The sequence below is a fragment of the Cervus elaphus genome, chromosome 2 (assembly GCF_910594005.1).
Source record: "Cervus elaphus chromosome 2, mCerEla1.1, whole genome shotgun sequence".
Lineage (NCBI taxonomy): Eukaryota > Metazoa > Chordata > Mammalia > Artiodactyla > Cervidae > Cervus > Cervus elaphus.
Window position 1 is genome coordinate 30,984,317 of NC_057816.1, and position 22,270 is coordinate 31,006,586.

A 22,270-nucleotide genomic window follows, 5' to 3' on the forward strand; every position below is an offset into this window, starting at 1 on the left:
GCAACCCTGCAGACTGTAGCCTGCCAACCTCCTCTGTCCATGGGATTCTCCAGGCAAGAATACTGGAGCAGGTTGCCATGCCCTTCTCCAGGGCCTCTTCCCAACTCAGGGATTGAACCCAAATCTCTTAAGTCTCCTGCATTGGCAGGTGGGTTCTTTACCACTAGCACCACCTGGGAAGCCCAACTACACTCCAATTTAAAAAATTTTTTTTAATAGTTAACATGGTAATTTTTATGCTAAATATATTTTACCAGAAAAAAATCACTTTCTCTAGAAAACGTCTCTCAGTAATTCTCCCTCTACCCTTAAGTAGGCAGAGACCAGAGAGGAGTACCACTTCTGACATAAAGGCAGAAGTCATTACAGGGGTCTGCTCATTCCCTTCAGGGTCACAGTCTCATGCTGTGAGACAGAGGAGAGTGCTTTTCTGTTGTGTTCCCCTGAGTAGGACTGGTATGGTAAAAACATTGATAGCCTGCTGGGTGACCCTAATGCCAATTCTCTGGCTAGAAAAAGCAGATTTTTGTAGGGCTTTTTTTTTCCCTCTGCAGCTGTAGATGTCTCTGTACAGGTTTCTTCAGAGGTCACGTCAGGATATATGAGGAAAAAAACAAAAATTACCAACAGGGAAACTTGCTTTAATACTAGGAAGTTCCTTCAGTCTTATGAACCCAGCCAGTTCACCTTCATTACTTCACGTTTCAGAGCCTTCTGTCAGAAGTTTTGTGAATTTTTTCCAATTTTTTATTTTTTTTTTTCATGTGTTCGTAAATCTTGGAAAGAATAGGGTAGGATGTGTAGAAGTTCTAATAGCTGCTACTTGTGCATTTCCACAGTCCTGATTTCCTCTTTTATTACTTAACAGCTTTTTACTACTTGGTAATTCTTGATATTACATTTTCCTGTTCTAGGTACTGCTGTGGTATTCCTGTTCTGACTAGACTATGAGTGCTATGCAATTTTTATTAATGATGAAGTGTAAACTATGACCATCAACATGATGGAGGTATGTAGAAGTAGACATTGGAAATGAAGACATCAACACACAGAGAAACTAAAGGGTTGGGAGGATCATCTACACTGAAGTTGAAGTCACAAGACAAGAGAGAAAGTCAATGTGCCAGGAGCTCACTGTCTCAGCACCACGACCACCTTAGGTCATGACCATGAGGCACTTGCACAATGAACCTAGAAGCTCTGAAAGAACATCCAGTTTCAATCTGATTCAGATAGCTTGCATGGAACAGATGGGTAACATCACTGTTAGGTAATGGCAAGAACCCTAGTCTGGGGTCAGGAAATCTAGTTCTAGTTCTGGCTTTATCATGTACATTCCAGTCTTACGTCCTCAGCAATACATTTCTCTTCTTTGAATTCAGGTTCAAACCACAGTGCTTCACTGTGAAATAGGATGTTCATTTCTTTTCTGTTTGCCTCACAGAAGGCTGGGAAGGGAGTAGTACATGCCACATTCTCTAATATAACCATCCGATGGTTTGTCTCTACTTTTGGCTGCCCAAGTATATACATTCTACAGAAAAGCATCTGATATGTCCTCATCCCTGCTATGATCCAAGTCTTCCTGTGTTGTCCCTTGGACATTGCTAGAGTCTACTGTCCAAATCTATGACAATTCTCCCTCACAGATTCTCAGACAAGTCCTCTAAAACAATAAGCTAATCTTTTCTCTAAAACCTACCATGGCTGCCCAGTACACATTTAGGGATCTCTGTGATCAAATCTCAGTAAGCCTTGCCCCCCGGTGTCCCTGAAGTGGATTACTCTTGGCATCCATACAGTCTAGCTCACAGATCTACAAACTTGCTATTTCTCCTTTGGATGCCTTTAACTAAGCCGTTGCCTCTGCCCAGAATATCCTCGTTCTCCATCTCTGCTTGGGAAGATACTATTTTTCCTTCAAGGTTCAACCCAAACACTGTTCTGAGCAAACAGATAATTTTTCTCAAAAGAGGAGGTGGCCTCTTCCTCCTCCACTGAGGTTCTACTGCATCTGCCTTACTCTTCTCTGGAAGGCACTCACCACGAATGGTCCTATGCTGGGTTTATTTGTAAACATGCCATGTCTCCTTCACTGGCTGCAAACAGCTCTTAGGCACGACTCTGTCTCACTCCTCTGCCTCTCACTAGCGCTCAGAAGAAGGATATAGTAGGAACACAGGCGATGCCGAGGAGATGTTAGCTAAACAGATTGCTAAGCTAGGGCACAGAGGTAAGCTGCAAGGATGTTTGCAGGGAGGACAAATTTGAGCTATGTGTGGAGACTATATAGAGTGTGTGATTTATGAGCCTGTGATTGAGAATGCAGGGGTGCAGATATGTGGTCTGTAAAGGAGAAGTGATTCATGTATGTGTGTTATGTTCAGATGTACCAGGTGAATAAGGGAGAAACTCCCAGGGCTTGCCCTCTCTACAGCTTGGGCCAGGCTGGAGTCATCCACTGGTCTTTTCTCCTCCCACCCTGGTCCCTTCTTTCCTACCTTATTTGTACATCACTCTCCAGTCCATGGGCCCCATATTCAACAGCTTTCTCAAAGGACATCATGGTATTCTCAGGCCCCAGCTGTGGAAGAAAAGGACATCAGGCCTTTAATTTCAGTCTTTTCTGCCAACATCCCTTTTAGGTTAGGGAGGGGACCCAGTAAGAAAGGACTTTAGGAAGAGAGTTTGACTCCCTTGGCTCTTTGTTCAAATCTGATTTGGAGACTCTGCTCATCTGAAGCAATGTCACTGAGACACAATAAAGAGAAATGGACAGAGAATTAGGTGACCTGGGTTCAAGTCCAATCTCTACATTTAACTCCTTATTCTTGTCATCTCAAGTCAGCTCCTTTTCTTTTCCAGGCAGTTCCAAGGATCTGATGTGCCCTCCACACCCACGCACACCTGTACTCACCAACATCCATCATGCTCAGACCTACCATGCCCGCACCTCTATGTCCGAAGAAGTATGGCTTGGGTCCTAATTTATCCTTCTCTTGAACGCAGGGAGAATAAATCCCCAATGGCACCACATAGAGACACAAAAGTATAAGAACAAAGGGCAACCCAATAGCCACTTGTAAAGCTGAAAAAGTTGGAAGGAGAAAGTGACAAAAAGTAAAAGAGGAATGGAGAACCATCCTAAGCAAGTAACTATTCGCAAAAGAACAGTAAGTAAATACTTAGTACTTGGGTTCACTGCATCTGTAGACTCACTGATTTACTGTCTATTTCTGTCACATCCCCATATTCTTTCAGTGATTTGAAAGTGAAGAACTATCCAAATAAAAGTTTATTATTAAGTCAAAATTATTATAAATGCAAATTTACAAGGGAATGAATTGTACAGGAGGCAGGAAGGAGAGGGAATGTTAAGGAATAACTTCTAAGGAGGAGGAGGAGTTTGGTTGGTTCTGACAAAGCCCTCAAGCCCTTAAAGGTCAGCCTAAAATGCCCCGTATTGAAGACAGTGAGTGATAGTGGAAGAGACACTAGTTGAAAGACATCCACATTCAAAGCCAGAATTTACTATTTTCTAATTTTGTAACTCAGACATGTTGTTTAACCTCTTTGGGCCTTCATTTTCTTCATTCTGAATAGTGGCGCTATTTTGCTACTAACATCTATCTCATATAATTGATATGACAGTGTTGACTTGTCACAGATCCTCAGTAAATAATAGATACTTCACTCTTCCCACCCCTCTTTGAGACACACACACATACTGTCTGACCATAATACCTGTTATCACTGGCCATTCCCCAACACTTACTGTTTTAGAGTATTTTTACTCTGAGGATTTTACCCATTTGAACATTTAAAAATTACCACCTATTTCACTTTCAAATTTAGATCTGCCAGCTCTAACCTCTCAATTTTGTGCGCATGTTACACCTCTTGTTTCTTTCTCTTTCAATATTTGTAATCTGGTATCTTCTCATTCTAGCTAAAATTCAGGAAATGAAAAAGAAAAGAATTCATTATTGTCCTCTTTAAGTTCTTGCTCCCAAAAAACATTTCCTAAAATTCACTGGCCACGTACACATACCCACATGTATAAACACTCAATGGCAACACTATCAGTTGAGTTTTTCTCCTTCCTGCCTTCTTGCACAACTCGGGAAACAAGTACTCCCTATCTAACCATCAGTAAAAAAGAGACACAGACAGAAAGCCCTCCTAGTTTCTCAGTAAGGAGACTGAGAGATAACTCCATTCTCAAAATAGTTTCACATACAGCTCTGATTCTTTGTTTCCATGATATTAGGGCAAAGAATGCAGAGGGAACAGTGGCCGAAGGAGACGTTTCTGCTTCTGTGGAAGTCCTCAGAAGTGACAGGAACTCATCAGGGCCTGCTTTGAAGGACTAAGATGTATCCAGGGGATATCTTCACCTGGTTCTTAAGTTGAAAATAGTAGTATTGGAATACAACCTAAAAGAACTGACTTGTACCATCACTGTTCAAAAATATTAAAATTTCCTCTACCCTCCCTAAAACTACTCCAATTTATTCCCAAGCAGTTAATTTGTAATAACAGAGAGAAAATTCTCATTTTTCCAGAAGGAGAATCCCTCTTTAGAAGAGGGTATGTTTGATCAGAGAAATGCTATGACAGTCCATGTAGGGTTGTGAGTTTGACCAGAAGGAGCATGCCTAAGTAAGCTAAATGAATTTCCAAAAGCTACAATGCTGGTTATCTACCAAGCTTGTTTGGTTGAGTGAAGTACACTAGCTAAAGCCAGAGCTGGAAGAATCAGGAAAGGTTCCCCCCACAGGATATACCTTCTCCTTCCAAATGAATCAAGTAGAAGGCCACAGGCCACGAAAGCAAAACCATCACAGATAGGCTGCCCAGGTGTATGTAGGGAGCAAAGACCTGGGAGAAAATTCAAAAGTCAGCCTGAACACATCTGGACAGACAGGGCTACAATTAAGGATGGTGCTTACCTGCAGTGACAGCCCGATGGTGAACCACCTGTCTTTCCAGTAAGTTAATAAAATCCAGAGAAAAAATGAGCAAAACAGAATCACTATCACAATCAGGATCTGGGGGGAAAAAAAAAGAATACCTTGACTTCTAAGCACTAAACTTGGATCAGAACTGTCCTTGGGAACCATATGTACTCACAATTTCAGGGACTTCATTATCTCATCTTTTTACTCTAACAATTCTTTAATAGTACATGGATCTAATAATTTACCTTCCTTGCTGCTTTGTGCAGCATGGATGAAAAAAAAAGAAAAAAGCCTACACAGCTATGTGGTCTGATTCCTTTACTGATTTATTTTCTCCACATCTGCTTAGCCCTCAACATTGCTTGGCAGGTCTCATTCAGTTTCAAAAATAGCCATTACAAATATTCACTGCTTTTTTTTTTTTTTAATATGACTCAATACAATTTCAGGTAAACAGTATTTTGTTCAATATATGTTTTCGCCAAATAGACTATAAGCTTCATGAGATCAGGGATGATACTTCTTTATGATTATATATTTGCTCTCTTTAGAATGTCTGACACACAGTAAATTTTCTATAAATATTTGGTGAACAGATGAAAAACCCTGCTGGCCAGAAAACTATATTTAGCCATAGGTAAACAATGAGGCCAAGAAGATATAATTTAAACTTCTTCCCTTCAAACAGACAGTTTTCTACACCTGTGTAGCTCCTAGACAGTGCTTGGTCTCCTTCTTTCCATGATTCTGTATCTTAAATAACTCACAAAATAACTCTAGGTCTTGCTGCCTTCAGTGGTTAATTTTTCAAACATTTAAGGAAGAAATATTTCAACTTCAACAAACTCCTCCAGAGAATAGAGGGAATTTTATCTAACTTGTTTTTTGAAGCCAACAAAAGCATTGATACTCAAACTCAATAGGGATGTTACAGGAAACAAAAACTACAGTCCAAACTCTTCTATATATAGATCCATATAGATGTGAAAATCTTAAATAACTTATCAGCAAACCAAATGCGTCACAATACAAACTTTAAGAGACAAATCAGACTCACATGAATCTCATGTGATTCTGTGATCTTACTCAACACGAAGCTTTACTAATGATTTAAGGCATTAAGCAACTTAGCACGCATGCACACACACACGCAAGGTACAGATAAAAGTTTTCCTTGGAGAAATCTGTGAAATGTAGGTACTCGTATAAAAGTTTTTCCTCTCTTATATTAGGATACATTCTGGTCTGGGACTTAAAATGTGAGGTGTGTTTTGAACAAAGTATGTGGAAACTTTTCTCCACAGAAGGAATCTTTGAGTTACGGTGGATCCTTTTCTCACATATTCTGTTAACTATACAACTCCAGCCAGCAATGCCTCCCACTTACAAATCTATAAATTCTAGGTTTATTTATTGCAAGCAACCTAGATACAACAGGTTAGAATCCTGTTGTATAGAAATTTTCATAGATAAGGACTCTCCATTGTATTTCGGCTAATAAATCTCTTTAGTACATTTATTAGGAGATGGGGTTATTAGCTATTTTATAAAGAGTTTTGACTGAGATCATTCATTGCTCTCTGAACATGCCTAGGCAGAAGGCCTACTATTAGGCCTGATACTAATCCTTTCCTCCCAGATTTATTCTTCTTTTTATTTATTTATTTTAATTGGAGGTAATTACTTTACAATAGTGTTGTGGTTTTTGCCATACATCGACATAAATCAGCCATGGGTATGCATGTGCCCCACTATCCTGAAACCCCCTCCCACCACCCTCCTCACCCCATCCAATACTGGAAATAGAACTGCCACACGACCCAGCAATCCCACTGCTAGGCGTGCACACCAAGTAAACCAGATCTGAGAGAGACACGTGCACCCCAATGTTCACTGTAGCTCTGTTTACAACAGCCAGGACATGGAAGCAACCTAGATGTCCATCGCAGATGAATGGATAAGGAAGTTGTACATATACACAATGGAATATTACTATAAAAATAACGTATTTGAGTCAGTTCTAATGAGGTGGATGAAACTGGAGCCTATTATACAGAGTAAAGTAAGCCAGAAAGAGAAACACCAATGCAGTGTATTAAAGCATGTATATGGAATTTAGAAAGATGGTAATGATGACCCTATATGCAAGACAGCAAAAGAAACACAGATGTAAAGAACAGACTTTTGGACTATGTAGGAGAAGCAAGGGTGAGACAATATGGGACAACCCAGGTATACTCTTTTCACACCAAAATTCCAAGCCCTAAAGAAACTCCCCTGCCAGGAAGCTTTAAAGGTCACAGGTTTAAAGGCCTAACCAAGTTAGTTATCTAACAAGGGTATTTCAACTTTTCTCATATCCAGTTTCACCACTTTTCATTGGCTATGAATTCATAACAGCAATTAGATCGCACAATACCTCAAGAGATGAAGGCATTTTAACAAAACCCTGTAGAATTTGTGTCAGAATGAATTCAAAGGATGCTAGCCAAGGAGGGGGGAAAATGTAATATTAAGGATGCCAGACAAGGAGAAAATAAAGCAATATTAAATCAGCCTGGATTTATTGATATGTGTGTACTTATCAAAGATTCTGAATTCAATATACCAGCATCTAGGTATTATAACTCCAGTATTTTTGCCTAAAGAATCCCGTGGACGGAGGAGCCTGGTGGGCCACTGTCCATAGGGCAGCACAGACTCGGACATGACTGAAGCAACTTGGCATGCAGGCATTAGAGAAGGAAATGGCAACCCACTCCAGTGTTCTTGCTGGAGAATCCCAGGGACAGAGGAGCCTGGTGGGCTGCCGTCTATGGGGTCGCACAGAGTCGGACACAACTGAAGTGACTTAGCAGCAGCAGCAGCAGGTATTATGCATCTCAAAGGGGTTGTAATTGCTTGGTTATCTGAAACCTTGGCTCAATAGTAGCCCATGCCTTATAAAATTAGGATGCCAGCAATTTCTTGGTGTAATGTGGAAGAAAAAAATCCAATGATTTATTTAGAAAAGGTTACTGGAATGATATTAATGTCACCTATGATAAGCTAACCTGCTCCATACTGGGCTCTATGGGAGGTCTCAGAAGACACTGAGAAACACATTGGTGAAGAGAGTGTCAGCATCCTTGAAAGGCACTGCAGTGGCCATGCTTTATGCCTGGATAAAGGTGAGAGGTGCTGCCACAGAAACTGGCTTCCTGAGTTCAAAGGTAATGATGAGATTCTGCTGTGGCAGAGGCCAAGTAGCGGCACTCACTGCCAGGGGCAAGGTGAGCATGGTTTCTGTAACAGAGACAAGCCTGGAACAGTAATCAGAATGGTTTAACCCATAGGGACTCTCAGTAGTGACAAACTGCTCATGGTGTCCCAACTCCAAAACCTGTGGGAATCTCAGTAAGGCCTATATGCTCAGTCTTCAATTTCTTGTTTCCCTGTATGATCCTACGACTTTAACCTCCATTCATTCTAACTCTTAAATTTATATTTTCAGTTCATACTTCCCTTTTGAGTAAAAGGAAATTTAAGGAGACCACTCAGAGTTTGACATGTTCCTTGACTGGAGAAAACACAAAGAATGTTATCAAAACCATGCCTGAAAAAGTCTATAAATAGCAAGAGGCTGTGCTGGAGATTCTCAAGCCAATGGCAGAACTAGACAAGGGGGGCAATGTTGGAAATGAGCTGCATGTCTTCAGGTGCTAGGTCAGTGATCCCTGCTTCTTCATACCAGATATGGATCCGCTGTTACTGCTAGTATAATTTTATTTTTTAATTTAGTTATTTTTTTTTAAGTTTTATCAGAATATAGTTCTTCACAATGCTGTTAGTTTCTTCTCTATAGCAAATTAATCAGCTGTATGTAGACATATGTCCCCTCCATTTTGGATTTCTTTCCCATTTAGGTGACAACAGAGCACTAATTAGAGTTCCCTGTGCTATACAGTAGGTTCTCATCAGTTATCTATCTTACACACAGCTATTAATAGTGTACATATGTCAATCCCAAGCTCCCAACTCATCCCACCCCCTTCCCTTCCAGTGTAATTTTAAATGGTTCCAGACTAAGGCACAGTCAAAGGACCTCAACAAAGAAACTTCAGGGAGTACAGGAAGACATGTGTTGAGTGTACCGAGAGAGCTGCACTCAAGGTTCTCAGTGGTAAGGTGTTTGAAAATACACAAGGAAAAACCCACAGGATTAAGAGCCAAAAACTGCATCTACTTGGCCCTGATGAAACCAACCCCTCCTTGTGGGACTGTGTTCTTTTACCCTATCTCTCCTTCCCCTGATCCACACACTGGAATAAAGGTAAAAGACAATCATACTCTTTCCATCACTGCAGGTTTCCAGGCCTGGGTCATGTGAAACAGAGGAAGGGAAAAGTCTCATAAAGTTGGAGTTCAGTCTACTACAATGAACTGAAATTCTTAATGACTGAAATAAGAAAGTTCTTGTGACTCTAAAGGACCGGGAAAATAATGGAGCTTGCCCAAGATTTTATGGGGATAGGAAGAACAGAGTCACAGAGTGAGTTTAAAATGGAGAAGTGGGAAAAAATAAAGTTTGGGTTCAGCTTGGTTGGTAAGCCAGTTCCATCTGTTGGAAATGGAATGATTTTAGTTGAAACGGTGTACCCATATTTCTCCTCTCTAAGGGAGGCAAAGAAAGGGGAAGTGTTAAATGCAGAGCTTTTCCCTTTCTGCATTTAACACTTAGTGCCAAAGATGCACACACAGTCTCCTATGAAGATTCAGATGTCTTACCTTATGATACCAGTGCAGGTATAGTTGATTTTTTTCCCAACACAACAAAAATCCAAGTACCTGAAAAAACAAAGAAAGAAGAGATTATTTTGAAATCACCAAGATGCTACCCAAAACACTGTTCTGAACTCAAAATTCCTTACACAGTCTGGCATCATCTTCACTTCTTGCTGCACCTGCTCTTTTCAGCATCTAAGAGATTGCCACACTGTCCCTCTGCCTAAATAGCTCTCCCTCACCAAGCTACTGACCCTTCAAACACAGTTCACATGTCAGCTCCTAGTTGTCACTTTCACCAGCAACCCAGAGAGAATTTATTATTATCTTCTCTGGGATTCTGTAACAATCAGTACACTGATGTCCTTCCTGAGTTCCTACAATTGTCTTTTCCCTGGGATGGAGCTTATCCTTGGCATTACATAGAGACACTAGTGAGGGAACAGAGGTAGGGGCCAGCCCTTCCAAGGGTCATTTAAAATCTCTTTTTTGGGACTTCCTTGGTCATCCAGTCTTGTTATGCAGGGGTTTGATCCCTGGTAGGGGAACTAAGATCCCACACACAGAGGAGCAACTTAGCCCACGCACCACAACTAGAGAGTTCGTGCACCTCCATGAAAGATCCTGAATGATGCAACTAAGACCCAAAGGCAGCCAAATAAATAAATAATTTTTAAAAAACTTTTTTGTTCCAACTGTTAAGCACTGTTGTTAGTCAATAAACCTAGACTAGATTTGAATCTAAATCTAAGTAATCACCAAGTCAGTGTGGAGATGTAGACTAAAAACTGGAGTCTTCAGATGCTTAGGATATTGAGAATTTGACTGTATAAAGCATTCACCTTTTTTTCAAAATAATTTTATGGATATGATTGTATTTGTACTTTGGTGGTGGTGGTTTAGTCACTAAGTCAGGCCTGATTCTTATGACCTCGTGGACTATAGCCCATCAGGCTTCTCTGTCTATTCCATGCAGGAACACTGGAGTGGGTTTGCTATTTCTTTCTCTAGCAGATGTTTCCAACCCAGGGATCAAATCTGGGTCGCCTGCATTGCAGGCAGATTCTTCACCAATTGAGCCACCAGGCCATTTATTTGTACTTGGCCAAGCCTTATAAAATGTCATTTTATTAACTATCTCATTTGAAAGAAATAATTCTCATTTAAAAGAAGAAACTGAGGCTCAGAAGAGTTATATGACTCAGTCATGGTTACAAAATAATTTAAAGATAAAGCCGAAATAGAATTCAGGTCTCCTCCGTTGTTGCCACTGTAGCCAAAAAGAGGAAGCCTAGAGTACAAGGTTGTTTAAAAAAAAAAAAAAGCATGGCTTACTGGCCACTGGAAGTCCGTCTTAGAAGTTACCTAAACCATTTTATTTTGATCATGTATAAGTGCAGTACAATTCAGTGACCAGATTCTTGCCCCAAACGCATCATTCATCTGCATTTCCTCATAAAAGTTTCTAACTATTTCTGTCTACAGACACCCTGCATGCAATGACTTTCAGAATGATAATACTAACTAGAAATCTGATTTATACCATGTGCCTTAGCATACTTTTCAGGCTTTCTAAAATCTATCACAAGCCTATTGTTTTAGCCATATACCCCATTTTTCTTCAATATCCTCTGCATGCTAACAGTATGATTCTTCCCTCTTATCTAGCCAAACCCCATATATCTCTATCTCTGTCTTGCTGACTCTGTCATGAAATGCCCATGATCTGGACCTTCTTCCCCACTCCCATAGACACATGTCTAAATCCAACATCCTTTCAAGATGCCCCTCCTGTGCCCCCTCTTCCTCGAAGCATCATTTAATCCTCTTGACTGAAGGTCTTCCTTCTCAGAACCCAGGCAGAACTTTTTTTAGGTCTCTCTAATGACAATTATAATGCTCTGTCTGTGTTGGTTACTTTTGTCTATGATGTACTAGATTCTAAACTCATTGAATTAAGAAGTATTATAACTTTCTGATACCTCTCTATTTGAGGTGCCCTGTATGAAAACAAAAACTGCACCTCTTTGTTCTCTGTAATCTCAGTACTTATCACTCATATAATGATTAATTCATTTTGCTGAGATAAATATTTATGCAAATGGCAACTGATTTGGGGGTTGGGTTCTTTAGTATCAGACAGCCAGTCAGTGGGGACAAGGAATCATGGAATCAGAGGAAGATACTTATGTCCTATTTTCAAGTGGGCACTGAAAAATTCCAGTAGCCTAAAAGTTAGTCTTCCACAAGCTTTCCACTTCTGCAGGCTCCTCTGCTGTCTGGTCTCAATTTTTTCATACTATGTGACATTACTATGTCCAGTGTGAATTTCTCACACTACATGACACTACTATGTCTGGAAATGGGCAGCGTCTCTATTGCATAAAGATATTTGCTAAAATGTACTTGGCACCTGACTAGGGGACTAGCTTTTGCACAGGACTAGTAAACAGGTTTAGAATACTAGATAATTTGTAAGCCACAGAAGGACTGCTTCTTGGGAGACAGGCTATGAAATCAGTAGATCAATGTGCAGAAGTACTACCATGTGAAGGTGTGAACATCAAAAACGACAATACCATGTGAGCCAGAAAATAAGCCATGAAACATAGGAAGAGAAAAAGAGTGCTCTGCCACCCTTACAAAGGGTCAAAGTGGAGAGACACACCCTCTACCAGCACAAGTCTCTTCCCCACATCTATCCTTCCTCCCTAATATTCAAGTAGCTGATGCAAATCTGAACTCTGCCAGGAGTGATCTGAGGGCTCCCAGCACCAACTGGGAACCATACCACAGACAGAGCACCTCATGAGGCTACTCAGGAAGGGAGTGGGAGAAAAGGGAAACATTACTCACCAGTAGCAATGCTGTGTAGGCAGCCAGGATCCCAAGGAAACTCAGCAAGACAATGGACCAAAAGAACCAGACTCCTGTACCTAGGAAAACAACCCTGCAAAAATGTGTTTCAATTTCTAAAACATAGAAGTTGGTAGTATCTCTCTCAAGGATACAGTATGAGACTGGACTAGATGAGGCATAAAAAAACAGGAGGATAATAAGAGGAGCAATTTGGGAACAGATATGTGAAGATCTTTGGGAATATTTAGTTGAGAAGTTTTAACTTTATTTGTAGACTATCAGGTACTTCAATGGGGTTCTATATGAGTTGTATGTTTTAAAATTTATTTAGAATACATACTCAAAAATTACATACTCCTTAAAAAAAATAAAGAAATTCTGGAATGTCAAAAAAGGAAAAGTCATCCATAAGTTCACTGCTGTCATATAGTTACTACTTTCCATTTCAGCAGATTTCTTATCCATATATGTTTTCTTATATAACAGCAAGTCACTATATTAATATCTATATTTGGTGTAAGAGTTTGGACCCCTTAAAAACAGTTCTGGTCTTTTTTGTTCCTAAAGTAGTTTATGAGATAAAACTGCTAATACATTGATTTGTTAAGTTAAACAATATTATAATTAGTCTAGGTATTATATGTCACAAAATTTAGACTCTTCATTTCAAGATAACAGAAATTATTTCCCCTCCATGTGAGACCTAGAGAAATTATATTTTAATGATACAAAATATAGATTACTGAACATATAACTACATTCAATATAAGAAAAATTTCTCTTTGGTCAGGGGTGAGAAGGGACACCAAGAGAAAGAAATAGACAAGCAGCTATCCTAGGCAAGACTGATCCCAGATTGAGACACTCAGAAGAGTACTCTGTAAAACACGATCTCACAGCCAGGAATCAGAAAATGTGTAAGTGATGTTAACAAATGAATCTGTTTGTGTGCTTAGCTGCTCAGTTGTGTCCAACTCATTGCAACCCCATGGACTGCAGCCCACCAGGCCCCTGTGTCCATGGGGATTCTTAAGGCAAGAATACTAGAGTGGGTTGCCATGCCCTCCTCCAGGGGATCTCCCCAAACCAGGGATCAAACCCAGGTATCCCGCATTGCAGATGGATTCTTTACCATCTGAACCACCAAGGAGGCCCATGAATACTGGAGTGGGTAGCTATCCCTTCTCCAGGGGATATTCCCAACCCAGGAATCAAACCGGGGACTCCTGCATTGCAGGCGGATTCTTCATCAGCTGAGATACCAGGAAACCCCATTAAATTAACCCAAGAAAGTCAACTAATACAATAACTTGCAGAAAAATATAATTAATAGAACAATTAGAAAAGAACCATAAAAAATATATTCAAGATCTCCACAGAGTTAAATGACTCATATCCACGTAACAAGAATAGAATATTTAAATGCAAGCAGAGTAATGATCAAATAATGAAATAAAGGGAAAAAAACATGCAGGATAGACATAAAGTGTTAGTCATTCAGTCATGTCCAACTCTTTGCGACCCCATGGACTTCAACTTCTCTGTCCATGGAATTCTCTAAGCAAGAATACTAGAGTGGGTTGCCATTTCCTTCTCCAGGGGATCTTCCCAATCCAGGGATTTAACCCGCGTCTCCTGCATTGCAGGCAAATTCTTTACTGTCTGATCCACCAGGGAATCCCCATAAGCAGTTTAAATGTAGCCAAAGAATTAATTAAATGATTTATGCAAGTAGTGATACTGACTTTACTTTCCAGGTGAGAAAGAAAAGTTAATTTTAGCCTTTAATTGTGCCTCTATCTTTTCAAATCATTTCTCTAGTCACATCAGGTTTTTTCCCCTCCTTATCAACATAATGGTCTTCTTTTCTATATTCAGTCACACGTAAATATTCAAAATTAGTAGAGTTCCAAATTCTCCCACCAACCTCAGGAGAAGGTCCCACCACAGGCTGAGTACTTCTGGCAAAGGAAGAACTGTGATCTTTTTCTCTCTTTTTCTCTCCCCTTCTTCTACTTTAGGTGATGGTGGTGGGGTAACACAAGGGAGTGAGAAGAATAAGAATAGTTTGCTTGGGTGACTGTTTATACACATCAGAGGGAACTGACAAAGGAACTGGGATTATACAGTTACTCAAGACTATACAGTAGTATGAGTATGACATATATATGCAAAGGTATGACAAACCTAGACAGTGTGTTGAAAATCAGAGACATCACTTTGCCAACAAACGTCTATATAGTCAAGGCTATGTTCTTCCCAGTGGTCACATACATTTGTGAGAGCTAGACTATGAGGAAGGCAGAATGCCAAAGAATTGAGGCCTTCAAACTGTAGTGCTGAAGAAGACTCTTGAGAGTCCCTTGGACAGCAAGGTGATCAATCCAGTCAATCTTAAAGGAAATCAACCATGAATATTCATGGGAAAGACTGATGCTGAAGTTGAAGCTCCAGTATTTTGGTCATCTGATGTGAACAGCTGACTTACAAGAAAAGTCCCTGATACTGGGAAAGATTGAGGGCAGAAGAAGAAGACAGCATCAGAGGATGAGATAGTTGGATGGCATCATCAATGCAATGGACATGAACTTGGGAAAACTCCGGGAGATGGAGGACAGAGAGGCCTGACATGCTGCAGTCTATGGGGTCTCAAAGAGTTGGACACAATGGGATGGCTGAACAACAACAAGAACTTAATACATAAAGTAACTAGAGAAATAACAAGAAAATTTCAGTAATTTCCTTTTACTGAAATTAGTAAAAGGGAAGAAATCATAAAGATCGTAACAGAAATAAATGAAATAGAGACAAAACAATAGCAAAGATCAGTGAAGCTAAAAGCTGTTTCTTTGAAAAGATAAAAGTATAAACTTTTAGCCAGACTCATCAAGAAAAATGGGAGAGGACTCAAATCATTCATATTAGAAATGAAAAACAAGAAATTACAACAGACACCACAGAAATACACTGGATCATAAGAGACTATTATAAGCAACTATATGCAAAAAAAAAAAGGACCACCTAGAAGAAATGAACAAATTCTTAGAAAGTTACAACCTTCCAAGACTGAAACAGAAAGAGATAGAAAATATGAAGACCAGTCATGTGTACTGAAATTGAAAGTGTTTCAATTAAAACACTTTCAATAATTAAAAGTCTTTCAATAATTAAATTCCAGGACCAAATGGCTTCATGGGCAAATTCCATCAAACATTTAGACAGGAGTTAACATCTATCCTTATAAAACTATTCTAAAGAAATTTCAGAAGAAAAAATACTCCCAAACTTATTCTGTGAGGCTACCAACACTCTGGTACCAAAATCAGACAAAGATATCACAAAAAAGAAAATTATAGGTCAATAACAGTGATGAATATAGGTGCAAAAATCCTCAACAAAATTCTAGCAAACTGAAGATAATGAATTGAATTAAAAGAATCATACACCATCATCAAGTGGCATTTATCCCAGATATGCAAGGATTCTTCAATATATACAAATACATCAGTATGATATACCATTATCAACAAGTTAAAGAGTAAAAAATCATAAGGTTATCTCAATAGATGCAGAAAAACCTTCTGACAAAAATTCAATAGCCATATATGATTAAAAAAAAAAAAAAAACAACTCCAGAAAGTGGGCAAAGAGGGAACATATGTCAATATAATAAAGGCTACATATGACAAACCCATAGTTAACATCATACTCAACAGCCAAAAGCTGTTTCCTCTAATGTCACAAACAAGAAAACAATGTCCACTCTCACCAGTTTTATTCAATTTTGGAAGTCCTAGCCATGGCATTCAGAGGAGATAAAGAAATGCAATAAATTCAACCTGAAAAAGAATAAGTAAAACTGTCACTGTTTGCAGATGACATTATACTATATGTAGAAAATCCTAAAGATGCTACCAGAAAGCTACTAGAGCTCATCAATGAATTTGGTAAAGTTGCAGAATACAAAATTAATACACAGAATTCTATTACATTTCTACACATTAACAATGAAAATGTCAGAAAGAGAAATTTAAGAAACAAACTAATTCATCATAGCATCAAAAGTATAAAATACCTAGGAATAAACCTACCTAAGGAGGCAAAAAACCTGTACTCTAAAAACCATAAGACACTGATGAAAGAAATCAAAGATGGAAAGACAAAACATGTTCTTGGATTGGAAGAATCAATATTGTTAAAATGACTATACACCCAAGGCAACCTACAGATTCAGTACAATCCATATCAAAATACCAATGCCATATTTCACAGAACAAGAACAAAAAAAATTTAAACTTGTATGGAAACACAAAGACCCTGAATGGCCAAAGCAATCTTTGGAAAGAAAAAGAGCTGGAGGAATCAGTCTTCCTTATTTCATACTATACTAGAAAGCTACAGTAATCAAAACAGTATGGCACAAAGGTACAAATACAGATCAATGGAACAGGATAGAAAAACTAAAAGTAAACTCGCACACCTATGCTCAACTAATGCGTGACAAAGAGGCAAGAATATACAATGGAGAAAATACAGTCTCTTCAATAAAGGGTGCTGGGAAAACTAGACAGCTACTTTTAAAAGAATCTGATTAGAACATTCTTTAACACCATACACAAAATTAAATAAGTAAGAACACTCTTTCACATAAGTTGCAGCAAAATCTTTTTTGATATATCTCCTAGAGTAATGGGGGGAAAAAATTAAACAAGTGGAACCTACTTATCTTTTTTTACATTTATTTTTATTAGTCGGAGGCTAATTACTTCACAACATTGCAATGGGTTTTGTCATACATTGACATGAATCAGCCATGGAGTTACATGTATTCCCCATCCCAATCCCCCCTCCCACCTCCCTCTCCACCCGATTCCTCTGGGTCTTCCCAGTGCAACAGGCCTGAGCACTTGTCTCATGCATCCAACCTGGGCTGGTGATCTGTTTCACTAGAGATAATATACATGCTGTTCTCTCAAAACATCCCACCCTTGCCTTCTCCCACAGAGTCCAAAAGTCTGTTCTGTACATCTGTGTCTCTTTTTCTGTTTTGCATATAGGGTTATCATTACCATCTTTCTAAATTCCATATATATATGTGTTAGTATGCTGTAATGTTCTTTATCTTTCTGGCTTACTTCACTCTGTATAATGGGCTCCAGTTTCATCCATCTCATTAGAACTGATTCAAATGAATTCTTTTTAACAGCTGAGTAATATTCCATGGTGTATATGTACCATAGCTTCCTTATCCATTCGTCTGCTGATGGGCATCTAGGTTGCTTCCATGTCCTGGCTATTATAAACAGTGCTGCGATGAACATTGGGGTGCACGTGTCTCTTTCAGATCTGGTTTCCTCAGTGTGTATGCCCAGAAGTGGGATTGCTGGGTCATATGGCAGGTCTATTTCCAGTTTTTTAAGAAATCTCCACACTGTTCTCCATAGCGGCTGTACTAGTTTGCATTCCCACCAACAGTGTAAGAGGGTTCCCTCTTCTCCACACCCTCTCCAGCATTTATTGCTTGTAGACTTTTGGATAGCAGTCATCCTGACTGGCGTGTAATGGTACCTCATTGTGGTTTTGATTTGCATTTCTCTGATAATGAGTGATGTTGAGCATCTTTTCATGTGTTTGTTAGCCATCTGTATGTCTTCTTTGGAGAAATGTCTGTTTAGTTCTTTGGCCCATTTTTTGATTGGGTCATTTATTTATTTATTTATTGATCTTGTTTTTCCTTTATTCTTTTTTTTTTTTTTTTTTCTTTTTTTTTTTTTTTTTATTTCAACTACAGAGGGCAGGTCTTTATTCCCAATCCCGATCCCCCCTCCCACCTCCCTCTCCACCCGATTCCTCTGGGTCTTCCCAGTGCACCAGGCCGGAGCACTTGTCTCATGCATCCCACCTGGGCTGGTGATCTGTTTCACCATAGATAGTATACATGCTGTTCTTTTGAAATATCCCACCCTCACATTCTCCCACAAAGTTCAAAAGTCTGTTCTGTATTTCTGTGTCTCTTTTTCTGTTTTGCATATAGGGTTATCGTTATCACCTTTCTAAGTTCCATATATATGTGTTAGTATGCTGTAATGTTCTTTATCTTTCTGGCTTACTTCACTCTGTATAATGGGCTCCAGCTTCATCCATCTCATTAGGACTGGTTCAAATGAATTCTTTTTAATGGCTGAGTAATATTCCATGGTGTATATGTACCACAGCTTCCTTATCCATTCATCTGCTGATGGGCATCTAGGTTGCTTCCATGTCCTGGCTATTATAAACAGTGCTGCAATGAACATTGGGGTGCACGTGTCTCTTTCAGATCTGGTTTCCTCAGTGTGTATGCCCAGAAGTGGTATTGCTGGGTCATATGGCAGTTCTATTTCCAGTTTTTTAAGGAATCTCCACACTGTTTTCCATAGCGTGGGTCATTTATTTTTCTGGAATTGAGCTTCAGGAGTTGTTTGTATATTTTTGAGATTAATCCTTTGTCTGTTTCTTCATTTGCTATTATTTTCTCCCAATCTGACGGCTGTCTTTTCACCTTACTTATAGTTTCCTTCATTGTGCAAAAGCTTTTAAGTTTCATTAGGTCCCATTTGTTTATTTTTGCTTTTATTTTCAATATTCTGGGAGGTGGGTCATAGAGGATCCTGCTGTGATTTATGTTGGAGAGTGTTTTGCCTATGTTCTCCTCTAGGAGGTTTATAGTTTCTGGTCTTACATTTAGATCTTTAATCCATTTTGAGTTTATTTTTGTGTATGGTGTTAGAAAGTGTTCTAGTTTCATTCTTTTACAAGTGGTTGACCAGCTTTCCCAGCACCACTTGTTAAAGAGGTTGTCTTTTTTCCATTGTATATCCTTGCCTCCTTTGTCAAAGATAAGGTGTCCATAGGTTCGTGGATTTATCTCTGGGCTTTCTATTCTGTTCCATTGATCTATATTTCTGTCTTTGTGCCAGTACCATACTGTCTTGATGACTGTGGCTTTGTAGTAGAGTCTGAAGTCAGGCAGGTTGATTCCTCCAGTTCCATTCTTCTTTCTCAAGATTACTTTGGCTATTTGAGGTTTTTTGTATTTCCATACAAATTGTGAAATTATTTGTTCTAGTTCTGTGAAAAATACCGTTGGTAGCTTGATAGGGATTGCATTGAATCTATAGATTGCTTTGGGTAGTATAGCCATTTTGACAATATTGTTTCTTCCAATCCATGAACACGGTGTGTTTCTCCATCTGTTTGTTTCCTCTTTGATTTCTTTCATCAGTGTTTTATAGTTTTCTATGTATAGGTCTTTGTTTCTTTAGGTAGATATATTCCTAAGTATTTTATTCTTTTTGTTGCAATGGTGAATGGTATTGTTTCCTTAATTTCTCTTTCTGTTTTCTCATTGTTAGTGTATAGGAATGCAAGGGATTTCTGTGTGTTAATTTTATATCCTGCAACTTTACTATATTCGTTGATTAGCTCTGGTAATTTTCTGGTAGAATCTTTAGGGTTTTCTATGTAGAGGATCATGTCATCTGCAAATAGCGAGAGTTTCACTTCTTCTTTTCCTATCTGGATTCCTTTTACTTCTTTTTCTGCTCTGATTGCTGTGGCCAAATCTTGCAAAACTATGTTGAATAGTAGTGGTGAGAGTGGGCACCCTTGTCTTTAAACAAGTGGAACCTACTTAAACTCAAAATCTTTTGCATAGCAAAGGAAACCATTAACAAAATGAAAAGACAACACACAGAATGTGAGAAAATATTTGCAAATTATGTGACTGACATGGGATTAATCTACAAAATAAACAACTCATGGCATCTTAATAGGAAACAAGCAATGAAATCAAAAAGAGGGCAGAAGACCTAAACAGACATTTCTCCAAGGAAGAAATAGAGTTGGCCAACAAACACATGAAAAGATGCTCAACACTGCTATTTATTAGAAAAATGCAATTCAAAACTACAATGAGATATTACTTCATGGCCAGTAAGTATGGCCATCAGTTAAAACCCTCTGTAACACTATGTACAATAGCCAAGACATGAAAACAACCTTAGTGTCCACTGATGACTTAATTTTAAAAACGTGATATATACTTACACATACATACCACAAGGGAGCATTATTCAGTCATATAAAAAAATGAAAAATGTCATTTATTACAACATGGATAGACCCTGACAGCACTATGCTAATTGAAATCAGTCAGATGGAAAAAGATAAATACCATATGACCTCACTTATACATGAAAGATAAAAACAAACCAACCAAACTAACTCATAGACACAGAGAACAGATTGGGGGTTGCCAGAGGACAGGGGTGGACAAATGAGTGAAGATGGATAAAAAGGTATTAACTTCCAACTTAAAATAAGCATGCCCTGGGGATAAAATGCATACAGCATGGTGACTATAGTCAAAAATGCAGTATTGTATATTTGAAAGTTACTAGGAGAAAGTCTCTTAAAAATTCCCATCACACACAAAAACTGAAATTATGTGTGATGAAGAATGTTAACCAGACTTACTGCAGTGATCATTCCACAATACATGGAAATAGCAAATCATTATGCTATAATATATACTTAACAGAAATGTAACATTATATTTCAATTATATCTCAATATAAGGTTCTTTAAAACTGAGGGAAATTTTATAAAGAAATTAAACATTTCTTAGTTCCAATATTGTGGAGAAATTTAGAACTTATCTCTAAATAAAGAATGCATATAAATGAGAAAATTAGATTACACAAGATATATGCAAAATATATGCAAACAGAGAGAACTAAAAAGAAAATAAGTTACTAAAGAAACAAGTTTTGATACCTGGTAAATAATAAAAATAAAACAAATTTAATTAATAAAATTAATAAAAACAATTCAAAATTAGAATAGTCAATGCTGTCAATGGAGGGTTAAAACAGAAAGTCAAATACTTCTATTGTGAATGGAAACTGTACTATCTTTTGAGAAATGCTTTGGTAACAGACACAATGAATTTTACTAGTGTTTATTCTTCTTGACTGAATAACACCATTGTGGGAATTTCCTGTAAGACTGTAAGTCAGAACACAAAGATTTCTCTTCACTCTTATTTTATAAAAACAGAAAATTAGTCATAAAGCCTAACAATAAAAAGCAGTTAAGTAAGTACACTACACTAACTTCATATCAGGAAACACTTTAAAACCATTTAAAGTGATTATCATTAAGAGTTTTAATAATTTGTCAAAATGTGTACAACTATTTTAAATGAGAGAAAAAATTCAAATTATATATATGGTATGAACATAATATAAAAATAAGCATAGGGAAAAAGACTGGGAAGTATACCAAGTGATTGCTACTCAAGAATAAGACGGTATTATCTACTTTTCTACATTTCTTAATATTTAAAATAACAAACCATACTTTACTTCTATGAAGGAAAAAATAAACTCTATTACATTTTTTAAAAGCCTCACACTCAAAGATACCCCCTTTGCCCTCAAAGACCAACTAATGGGTATGATATATCAGTCAGGCCAGAAAAATGGGAAGAACTAGGAGCAGTCCAGAGTAGGAACTGGGCTACAAACGTGCTGAGATGGGACACTGTTTCTGTCTCCAGAGTCTTAGGGAACCCAGTGAGGACAGAAGGAAGAAGTAGAGGCTGGAGGTGAGGCACAGACATCAGGGTTCATGGACAAAGATCA

At 38.4% G+C, this 22,270-nt stretch overlaps 1 protein-coding gene across 1 annotated transcript in view; it reads right to left on the reverse strand.

The window, feature by feature from the left end:
* Positions 1-22,270, reverse strand: part of LOC122706427 (glycerophosphodiester phosphodiesterase domain-containing protein 4-like) — a 109,941-nt gene that overhangs the window by 82,457 nt on the left and 5,214 nt on the right. Inside the window, exons 3-9 of the mRNA XM_043921561.1 lie at positions 12,582-12,675; positions 9,729-9,788; positions 4,953-5,051; positions 4,788-4,881; positions 3,872-3,949; positions 2,943-3,088; positions 2,502-2,584 (exon numbers count right to left, since the gene is read on the reverse strand). Coding sequence (XP_043777496.1) covers positions 2,502-2,584; positions 2,943-3,088; positions 3,872-3,949; positions 4,788-4,881; positions 4,953-5,051; positions 9,729-9,788; positions 12,582-12,675 — 654 coding nt within the window. The remainder of the gene's footprint in view (positions 1-2,501; positions 2,585-2,942; positions 3,089-3,871; positions 3,950-4,787; positions 4,882-4,952; positions 5,052-9,728; positions 9,789-12,581; positions 12,676-22,270) is intronic.